The sequence below is a fragment of the Erinaceus europaeus genome, chromosome 14 (genome assembly GCF_950295315.1).
Source record: "Erinaceus europaeus chromosome 14, mEriEur2.1, whole genome shotgun sequence".
Classification (NCBI taxonomy): domain Eukaryota; kingdom Metazoa; phylum Chordata; class Mammalia; order Eulipotyphla; family Erinaceidae; genus Erinaceus; species Erinaceus europaeus.
The window spans coordinates 93,007,268-93,018,484 of NC_080175.1; the positions used below are offsets into that span (position 1 = coordinate 93,007,268).

General features: G+C 39.8%; 1 protein-coding gene across 8 annotated transcripts in view; it reads left to right on the forward strand.

Moving 5' to 3' along the window:
- Positions 1 to 11,217, forward strand: part of ROBO1 (roundabout guidance receptor 1) — a 1,122,893-nt gene that overhangs the window by 1,085,116 nt on the left and 26,560 nt on the right. For all 8 annotated transcript variants that reach the window (XM_060172122.1, XM_060172117.1, XM_060172118.1 and 5 more), the window contains 2 exons: positions 397 to 541; positions 3,055 to 3,303. In XM_060172122.1, the coding sequence (XP_060028105.1) occupies positions 397 to 541; positions 3,055 to 3,303 (394 nt within the window). The remainder of the gene's footprint in view (positions 1 to 396; positions 542 to 3,054; positions 3,304 to 11,217) is intronic.

Genomic DNA, 11,217 nt, shown 5'->3' on the forward strand with positions numbered 1-11,217 from the left:
AACAGTGGAAATCTAATAGATCGTATCTGTATCATATTGTATTTTAGGTTCCAGCAATTAAATAACAGAAAGGCTCCTCAGAAAAATATGTCTACAGCTCATTTGTTTTAGATGATAATCCATAATGCAATTAATTGCTGTAAGAAGATCGCTATTAATGATATGACTTGTAAAATTCATTGGTGGTTTTATTGCTTTTTTGCTATTTATTTTGTAGTTAATTTCAGCAATGCTTACACATCTACTGTTCAAAGTTCTGTTTAAAATTAGTGCCAAGTATGTGTTTATAGACATACTTGAATTCTAAGATCATATTTACAGAGAATATTTCCTCTGTGATCATGGAAATATTTTAAAGGCCAGGGATAAAATATTTGCATTTTCTTGCTTTCCCAGGGAGCCAGGGGCACAAGAAAGGGGCAAGAACACCTAAAGTGCCCAAACAGGGTGGCATGAACTGGGCTGACCTGCTTCCGCCTCCCCCAGCACACCCTCCTCCCCACAGCAACAGTGAAGAGTACAATATTTCTGTAGATGAAAGGTAAGAGGTGATGAACAGAACAGATGATTCCTGAAACCCATATTCTGTGATTGTTATATGATACCCACAAGGAAAGACTGGTTCCTAAAATCCACGAATGTTTGTACCTGAGTGAAATGATGTTGATAGGTCCCTAGGATTTAAAAGCCCTTCTCACTGCTGCTATTATTTGATTTGGAATCTTCTCTTAAAACTAAGAATCGGAAATCATGTAGCTGTATGTAATATTGTTGCCATTGTTTGAATTCAGAGAGGAAGCTGCACACCAGGTGATTTGGATATTTTGTCACTCTGCCCATGGGTATAGATAACCACCAGTCTGGCTGTCTTGTTGAGACATTTACGTTTTGTCATCTGAGAGATTAGCCATCTTCAAGAAAATAGCTGACAGGGAGTCGGGAGGTAGCACAGTGGGTTAAGTGCATGTGGCACAAAGCGCAAGGACGGGCGTAAGGACCCCGGTTCGAGCCCCTAGCTCCCCACCTGCAAGGGGGTCCCTTCACAAGCGGTGAAGCAGGTCTGCAGGTGTCTGTCTTTCTCTCCTCCTTCTGTCCTCACCTTCTCTCTCCATTTCTCTCTGTCCTATCTAACAACAATGACATCAATAACAACAACCATAAAAATCAACAAGGGCAACAAAAGAGAAAATAAATAAATATTAAAAAAGAAAAGAAAATACCTGACAGTGATGTGTAACATAATTATTTTTGGATCCATTGTTCCATTGAGGAACAGAGGAGTGACTCAAATCAATTGGAATAATTGACAAGGTTATTTCCTTAGCACAAACAGGTTTAAAATGATTCTAGAGAATTTCTAGAGATAAAAATGAGCTGGAGATAGGGAAGAGCCAAGATGGCGACTTTGGAGCCACAGCTGCCATGAGCTCCAAGAGGCAGCAGCTTGCAACCCAGAATCCAGTGCATAGGCCACCGTGTTTCAGATGCTAGCATGATGCCGACCAGACTTCCCTGGACAGATGACCCCACCGGTGTGTCCTGGAGCTTTGCTTCCCCAGAACCCCACCCTACTAGGGAAAGAGAGAGACAGACTGGGAGTATGGATCAACCTGCCAATGCCCATGTTCAGCGGGGAAGCAATTACAGAAGCCAGACCTTCCACCTTCTGCATCCCACAATGACCCTGGGTCCATGCTCCCAGAGGGATAAAGAATAGGAAAGCTATCAGGGGAGGAGATGGGATATGGAGATCTGTTGGTGGGAACTGTGTGGAGTTATACCCCTCTTATCCTACGGTTTTGTTAATGTCTCCTTTTTAAAATAAATAAAAAAATATTTTTAAAAAATGAGCTGGAGAACAGTTTGAGGTAGAAGCGAGAGAAACAAAGAATATTCAAGATAATGTGGTTTGAATGGTCAAGTAAGTTACTGTGCTGTGTTATCATTCCTGTACCACTGATAGAGGAAATGGAAGGAAAGTCTCAGAGAGAGCAGTCATGGGGTCAGCATAGTAAAAGGTACAAGGAAGTAGTGTTGTATGATCACTAACTTCCCTGGGTTCAGGTAAGCAAGCAAAGTAGCAGAAGGTGAATAGAAGAAGAGTAATCAGAAGACAGCTTCAATAATGCAATAAAACTCCCATTCTAATCAATAGCTATTTGCCTTGAGATGGGGAAAAAAGGGAAAGGCATAAACATTTCCCAAATTCATCTACAGCTCCCTCTTAATGGAAAAGTAAAGAGGACCTCTTAATGGCCATTATTTTGTTTATTATAGATTTTAGTTATTCTCCTAGTGCCAATCAGCTGCTTCATTTTGTGCTCAACTGAAAAAAAAAGTGATTTGTTCTGATCAGAGGAAAGTCAGGATATGGGAGAATAAATAGAGCTTCTGTGTATCTCACTTTGGGAGAATTTTCAGGATTTATTTTTCTCAGAGCTTAGTATCACCTCTGGGTCATCTGCACAACCATCCGTGAGTCATCATCTAGAGAACATGCTGACTTGAAAGAATGGGGAACACATCAGACACATCTGGGACATGCTAAGTTGAGTTCCACTAAATATACTAGTATTCTTAATGATTTCTCCAAATCTGTAATAGTCACCATAAATTATAGGCCCTCAGGAAAAGAAAAAACACATGCATGTAACAATTCACAGACCTTTGTGACAGTCAATAATTTTTTAATGACACCTTCTTAGTGTCACCCAGAGCATTCATGAAGCAATTCCAAATTGTCACTCCACTAACAACAACAACAACTAAAAAAAGGTGATAGCACGCTTGGTTGAGTAAACACATTACAAAATGCAAGGATCCGAGTTCAAGCCCCCAGTCCACACCTGTAGGGAGGGAAACTTTACAAGTGGTCAAGCACTGAAGCAAGTGACTCTTTTCTCCCTCCTTCTATACCTCCCCCTCTCCACTCAGTCTCTCTCTGTTTCTAAAATTAATTAATTAATTAAAAAATGTTTAACAAAGAGTATTATTAAAAAATAGTCTGTTTGGATAATTTGAAATACACCTAAATGTCCTTGTGATCTGTTGTAGCTATGACCAAGAAATGCCATGTCCGGTGCCACCAGCAAGGATGTATTTGCAACAAGATGAACTGGAAGAAGATGATGATGAGAGGGGCCCCACTCCACCTGTGCGGGGAGCAGCTTCTTCTCCAGCTGCGGTGTCTTACAGTCATCAGTCTACAGCTACTCTGACCCCCTCCCCACAGGAAGAACTTCAGCCAATGTTACAGGATTGCCCAGAGGAGATTGGCCACATGCAACACCAACCTGACAGGAGGTATATTGTAATTAGCCTACTGCCCTGCAGTTGAATCATTTAATTCCTACTTTGAAATGGCATTTATAAAATGCTGTTACATGAAGTAATTTTTATGTCCTATGAGTTACCTTTTCCCCCCTATATCATCCAACTGTAAGTTCTCGTAATCAACATATCAAGTAATATTATTGATCAGCACATTAGATTAATTGATCCTGGTGAACTTAAACCATAAAATATTGCTCACCCACTTAAAGTAATTGTATTCACAAAACATGGGGATCATGTAGTGAATGTATAGGTTGCAAATCTTGTAACTTGTTGTCATTGACAAGTGTTTTCATACTTTAGTTTTCCTTATGTTGGGGTAAGTCACTTCTCTGACCTGTGAAAAATAGATTTTCTCCTTCCTTAAAAGTAGCTCCACATAATTGTTTGTTTTCTCACAACTTTAATCCTGCAGAAGGATGAATCTGCTATGTTTAATCTGACTCACTCAGTGGCCTCACTAAGAACATATATCTAGCACATGCTACATCTCTGGGTCCCTGCAAGACCTTCTCATCAACCCAAGCTCTATTCAACTGCACTCTCTCTGTGACACATTCCTTTTTGTATCTCTGGTTTGCTGGGCTAGCGTGGGGGTGCCTCTTCTCGGGCGTGTACTCTCTGGGTTAGAGACCACGACTGGAGCCAGCCTGGGCTGCTACTCACTCAGCCACGTGAGAGAGATGACCCAAGAACAGAGCTGGTGGTGGTGAGGTGATTCAATTCTTTATTGATCAGAGAGCCAAGGCTTTTAAGAGTCGGGCCCAGAAGTGGCAAGTTGGAAACGGAAATGGCTTGACATCCTTTGGAAAGGGGTGGAGAAAGGTAAAAGGGGCTGGGAAAGATAGGAACTTTCTTAGCAACTGTTGTGAGGGTTTTAACTGTAGGATGAATAATATCCTGTAGGCAGGGAGGGTCTTGAGGGTAGAAAGAAGATAGATCAAAGGAATGGAATGGGTGGGGATCTTTCAGGCAAAAGGATGGTTATGTAGATAATAAGGGAGCAGGCCATAATATCAGGAATACAGGGTGCTTTGTGAGGCAGGGGGTCTGATAAGACCAGGCAGACCTTGGGGGGTTGTGTCCCTCCTTGTTCGACCTCTCAGTAGAGAGAGAGAGAGACTGACAGGATGGATGTCCCCTCAAGTCAAGCCCTGCCAAGCTCAACTACATGCTCACAATTTCCCTACACTGGTTCCCTACTGAAAACGTTTTTGAAGGGGCCAGCGAAACAGCTCACTTAGTATACTGCTATGCTATCTGCCTCTCCCAGATTCAAGCCCAGCCCCCACAGCACTGAAGGAAGCTTCCGTGCCAGGGTCTCCTTCACAGTCTATCTCTGCCTTTCTGCTTCTGTCTAGAAACAAACTAGCAAAAAGAGGTTTTGAAGGCTTAAGCCGTGTCTTAGTTATGTTGTCACATTTAGCAAAGTTTTCTAGAAATTAATTTGTAGCTGGTCTATACCTTTCTAGCTGGCCTATACCTTTCTGTTTCAGTGACGTGTATACTTCTATGAACTCAGTGTGAGTATGTGTTAAGTAGAGTGTAGTGAGTGCTTGCACTTAAAATCTTGTTTGGCTATATTTAGCCTCTTGTAAAGGTTTGATTTCTGACTGTAGAGGTATTAGTGCCTGTATTTCTAGGGCTAGTGAGATAGTTCAGCCTGTTAGAGCGCTATCCTGAATGCTTAAAGCTCCAGATGTCACAGGTTCAGTCACTGGTGCTACCTTATGTCAGAATTGAGTCACGCTCTAATCTCTCCCTCTAATCCTCTCTCTCTCTCTCATAATAAACATACACATTCTTTAATATTTCCAGCATTTTCGCTAGAACTGGAAAAAAATAAGCTAGTGTTCTGAATACTAGTAAGTATATTAAAGTCTATGAATCAACTAATTATTGCTGTTCTTTTATGACAAAGGTCTGTTCTATGCATGTGTCAAGGAAACATTTGAAAATACAGGTAAACAAGATTAAAATAATAAAAAAATATTGGGGATTTACATAGAAGAAGTCACTATTAAGACCTTAGTAAAGACCTTCTCGGTACTTCACGTCTACCTACTGCTATGAATTCATGGCCTGCCATGATTACTTTATAAGTTGTTCTCTTCACTGAACACCGTATTTCTTTCCATTTCAATCATTTTTATTTAGATATTTATGTGAAACGAAGTGCACTGGACATTTAGATAGTGCCTACCTTTCTGATACTCTATGCAGTGATTTCCATCTTTAATGAAATCCTTGAGTGAAACCTCTTCTCACACCCTTGACCTATTCAGATGTCTGCCCCATCAGGAGATGACTTACGTTCCTCATCATTCTGCCACTCCCATAATGATGCCCTCATTAGAGACAGATGGCTCTTTCTCTACAAATTTCATTCTCCAGCTGCAGACCCATATATCCAAGGACTCATTCTTTCAGATTTTTACAGCTTCAAATATCACTGGGAGCAATATATGTCTCTCCAGCCATAAAGACACTTTCCTATTTCCAACAGCCATTTTCTCTTGCCTATATTACTGTAATGGTCCATAAGTGGTCTTGGTGCCTTTAGCCTTGCCCCTCTTCAATCTAATCTTCCTGCTTCAGACTATGCAGAGGCATTTTTCTAAAAGGCTACAGTGATCAAATCTCTCCACTGCTTAAAAATTGCCAGTGACTAACCATTTCCCTTAGATTAAGACTGAGATTCTTTAATGTCGCAATCAAGGCCCTTTGTGATCTGACCCCAGTGTGACCTGACCCCATCCTTAGCCATTGCCACTCTCCTGGCTGTTCCTGCCTGCGCCTTCCTTCCGAAGTTTCTTCCAGTTCCTGTAATGCTCGGTTTTCTCACTTACCTCAAGGTCTTTTCACATCCCATCCTGCCTTCCTGGAATACCATCATCTCTTGCTCCTGCCCTTGCCATATATATATATATTTGAGTTTGTACTGTATACATAGTTACTTTCAGATGGACTTGTTTCATGAGACAGATCTGAGCAACACTCTACTCTGGCATATTCAGTGCCAAATATCAAACCCAGGGCCACACCCTAGAAAGTTTGGCTCTCTACTAACCAGCCATCTCCCAACCATGATGTACCTTTTAAATTCAGAAGTAAGTGGCAGGTTCTGGTCACAGGACCATTGCTGTTTGTCCCAGCACAGGAGTTGAGAACAATTCTATACCCTAGGCATTCTCTATCACGGAACCTTATCATTGCACAATACATGTAATAAGTGATCATGTGCTGTAGCACCATGACTTCATTAACAATCGTTTCCTGTAATGAACTACAAGTGCTTTCGGGGGTGAGGCTCATTTTATGTAGCTGAATTTCCAACACAGTTCCTGAGTGTGCTTATTTTATTCACAAGTCCACAAGTCAGGAATCCTGAAAGATTCACCTGCACAATTCATCTCCCTGCTACACAACTTCGTCTAGACCTTTTGGTCTAGAAGATCCACTTCCAAATTAGTTTTCACTCAAATATCTCATGTATCTCTGGCCTCCCTCTGCCACAATATAAATTCTCATCATTAAGGTTCTCTCAGGCTAACACTGCTTTCTCATTACATGAGAACCTAGGGTAGTGGAACTTCTTACATGCAGCTGGCTTCCACAAATGCCAGGAGAGGAAATTGCTAGTCCATAGAAGAATTACCACATTCTAACCTGGTAGTATTCCCTTCTGCCACATTCTTTTAATCTAAGTGACCATAGCGTCCACCAGGTTTGGAATTATGGTCGGTCTCTCTCTCTCTCTTCATGTCAGATTATCATTCCTGAAGAATGTATGGCTTGTGAGGTATTGTAATGAACATATTTGCAAAGATAGTCTGTCATAACTTGTTAGCTATATATACACACAGACTCACAGATAGAAATATCTTAAAATATAATCTTTTTGTGTCTGAAAATAAAAGTTCTTGGTGTTTATAATTCCTTTGTTCTCTGAACCCAGCAGTGTTTACCATGGTAGGGACACAGGACACATGTAAGGAATTAATACCTTCTTTACTTTTAAGAATACTGATAAGTGCATAAAGAAGTAGTGTCAAATATGTCACTAAGAAATAACCAAACTAAGATCCTTATAAATTATACAGCATTGTTATATAGACATTTCAGACTAGCATTATGAATACTATAGTTCTAGAAATTATAATTCTGTTCAATTTCTAGGATTTTCCACTTTTGCTGAAAACTAGGTAACACATATAATAGGAATCTTTTATATTTTTTCAGACAGTAACTATGAAATTAAAATAATAATAATTAAAATTAAAATTAAATTAAAATAATAATAATAATAGTCCCTGATGCTATTGAACTTAATACAGTTGATATATTTAGTAAACTATCTCTTCAAATGTAAGCATGATTTCCATATATACTTTTATTAATATAGATATATTTAATATGGTAAAGCTGAAAGGGACAGAAGGTAAGAAGGCAGACAAAAGTTAAGTACCTTTTCAATTTATAAATTGAGTGCTAGTTAAGTGTGCAAAGTATTGAAGAGATACCTATTTTAGAAAAATAAAAAAAAAACTTTCAGGTATTCATTTTTCTCCCTTTTGTCCTTTGTCTTGTAAATAGTATATTGTGAACTACAGAAACACCTATATTCATAAGTAAAAGACCTCATTCTATTCTTCTGAACATGTTTATGAAAATGTTATTTTGTAGGAGTCTAGAGTGTTATGACTCAGTCACAAATGTGCATATTATTTCAGAAGAAGTTGAAACCCCTCAGGGAGTTAAATTAGGGGTATAAGGTTCATCTGTAGCACACAGATGATGAGTGTGCACTTGAGTGCATCATCTCAAAATAGATTTTTGTTTTCAAATTAAAAAAATACATATTTCAACTGCATATGTTCATAACATATTCCTTGGACTTATTTACAGATGGTTTGAATGAAACTTTTTGCCTTTCCTCAGCATTTGTACAAGGTGGTAGTGGTTAAAAACCAGCACTTGTTTTTACATCAAGATGTTTTTGCTTTATAGAATGTGAATTGTACAAACACAACAATGCTGGCACCCTTTCATAGTGAGTGCTGTATCCCTTCCCTGATGGCCAGCATGATCCTTTTGTGCTTATAAGTCTTACATGTCTTTTAAAAAGTTTCATTTGGTAACTTAGTTGTACATGTTGACAAAGACTGTAAGTTGACTTTTAAGTGTACTATTTTGTTGCAATACAAATTAAACAAAGGTTTTCCTCCTATATGGGAAGCACCACTCCATGTTGAAACAATTACCCCTTAGAACTTCAACTAGGGTACATTCTTCATATTTCTTCTAGCACCACACACAGAGGCATTAGAAACCACCCAGAAATGAAAAAATAGTACTTTCTACTAAAGAACACACTGTGTTGTTTTAAAGAACATGTGTGTTTTTGCGTATGTGTATATGCCCTTGTTGTTTTATTGTTGTAGTTATTGTTGTTGTTCTTGATGTCGTCGTTGTCGGATAGGACAGAGAGAAATGGAGAGAGGAGGGGAATACAGAGGGGGAGAGAAAGACAGACACCTGCAGACCTTCTTCACCATCTGTGAAGTGACTCCCCTGCAGGTGGGGAGCCGAAGCTCGAACCAGGATCCTTCCGCCCGTCCTTGCTCTTTGCGCCACATGCGCTTAACCCGCTGCACTACCACCTGACTCCCCACATGTATATGTTTAAATGCATTTATACTGTCCCCAAAAGAAAGGCTATGACTCTGGGTATATACTGTGAAGTTTTTAAAATTATTATTTATTAATGTGTTTATTTCAGGTAGAGGCAGCTATTGATGGGAACAGGGAGAGAGAAAAAGAGAGAGGGAAAGAGAGAGAGAGAGAGGGAGATGCTCCACTGCTGCACTACTTGTTAAGCATTCCCCCTGCAAGTGGGGTCTGTGGGCTTGAACCTGGGTCTTTGTGCACTGTAATGTGTGTGCTCAACCAGGTACACTACTACTGAGCCCCTGGATCTAGACTGTGGATCTACCTACAGAGAGTGGGAAGGGTGTTCACTGTAAAACTACTGCAGTTGCTAAGACTGGTTATAGAAATTTGGGTTAAGTTCTTAATTACTCTGAATTTCAATATCTTCATTCTAAAATGGTAACAAAAGCACTTGGAGAATTATTGTGAGAATTAAATGAGCTAACATTGTAAAATATACTTAGTTATGAAATTGGTGCCCAGTCAGTGAGTTACTTTATTATTTTAATAGAAATTTACTCATTATGCTTTCCATCTGTGGTTACTAAACTGTGTTTATTGAAGTGTCACGTTCATTAGAATGAAAAGCACGGCACTAAGTTCTGTGAACAACTGCTATGCTCTCCTAAAGGTTGTATTATAATGAATACCCTCCCACTCTCTGTAGGTACACCCTTAGCTAGATTATGACCATATCCTGCAAGAATGTGTTTTCCTTTATGTATTACTTATTTTGCCATGAGGCATTATTGCTGGGACTCAGGGTTTCCACACTCCATCATTCCTGGTGGCTTCATAGAAGGGTGAGAGACAGAAAGAGATAGAGAGGGAAAGTCAAAGAGTGATACCTGCAGTACTGCTTCATAAACCATGAAGCTTCCCCGCTGCAGGAGGGGACCAGATGCTTGAACCTGGTGAGCCACTAGCCAACCCTAGTCCTCTTACTTTAAAAACCCTAGCCAGACAGCTTTTGTAATTTGTACCTGGCTGTGACTGGTAGCCTGGAGTAAGGTAGTATATTCTGCTTTTAACCACTTGATTTCCTGACCTTCCCAAGGGGATAAGCAAGGAAGTGTGACCATAAAAAGGACTCTTTTGCTAAGAGTTCAGTCTTCCCCTTGGCTATTCCTAGCAAGGGTTCAGTCTTTGTTATCTTATCCACTATAGTCATTATAAAGGTGCTGGGGGGCTAACTAAGGGAAGAGTGACCTCAGTTTACTGCACTGATAAGGGCCTCTGTCTTGGGCAGCATTTGTCACAAATTTTAGTCCTTAAACACATTGAATCACATGTTTGGGGAGACCGCTGGTTAGTGACATCCATACTGGGTCTCTCCTAGTTCTCTAAACCTTGGAGGTCGTCAGATGACCCTTAATCCTAATCTCATTTGTGCAGGTTTGCGGGTCAGAGTGTCTTGTCTTCTTTCCTTCCGCGAAGCACAGAATTTGATATGATGGCCTTTCCAAATGCGATCCTTGTGTTCTGTTGTCTTTTTAACCTTGTTTAGAGAGCATTGTGACAGTTGATCTAGCCACTGACTAAAGTAAGTAATTCTTCAGCTAGAAGTTACTCTCTCTCCTCCCTCTTTCTGAAGGCGCTTTCCTAATTTATGAGTCAGTCTTTTGGAAACTCCCTTTCTTAGAAATAATTCCCCTCAACTTTTCCACTCAAGTTCAACCCAGCTCCACCTCCTCCGTCATCTCTGGTGCACTGTGGATGATGATATTGGTGGTAGGGAGATTGCTTTTAACCAGTGTTATTCTCCAGGACTGTGGAGAGATGGATGCAACTTCTAATTGGTAACTGTGAAGTTAAGAGATAGGCTATAACTTTATTTCATTGTGTCTTCAGCTTTGATTTTTAATTCCTGGATGTCAAGAATAACACCTTTGGACCTTTTGTTAAACAGATAGGACAGAATAATAGTATGCCAATAGTCATGAATGTAGTTAATGGCTTTTCCTTAAACTTTGGGATAATTAAAAGGAAAAATTGTTCTTGGCTCTGATAGTGCTTTTTTCGTAGTGTAAAATCTAAATATGCTGGAGACAACCTTTTTTAATTCTATAGAATTTTCCTCTTTATAAACAAAATGAATTAGTTCATTTGCTTGAAATGGTAGGGGTGGAAGTGAAGGGAAGGCAGAAAAACACTTTGATATATGTATAGAAC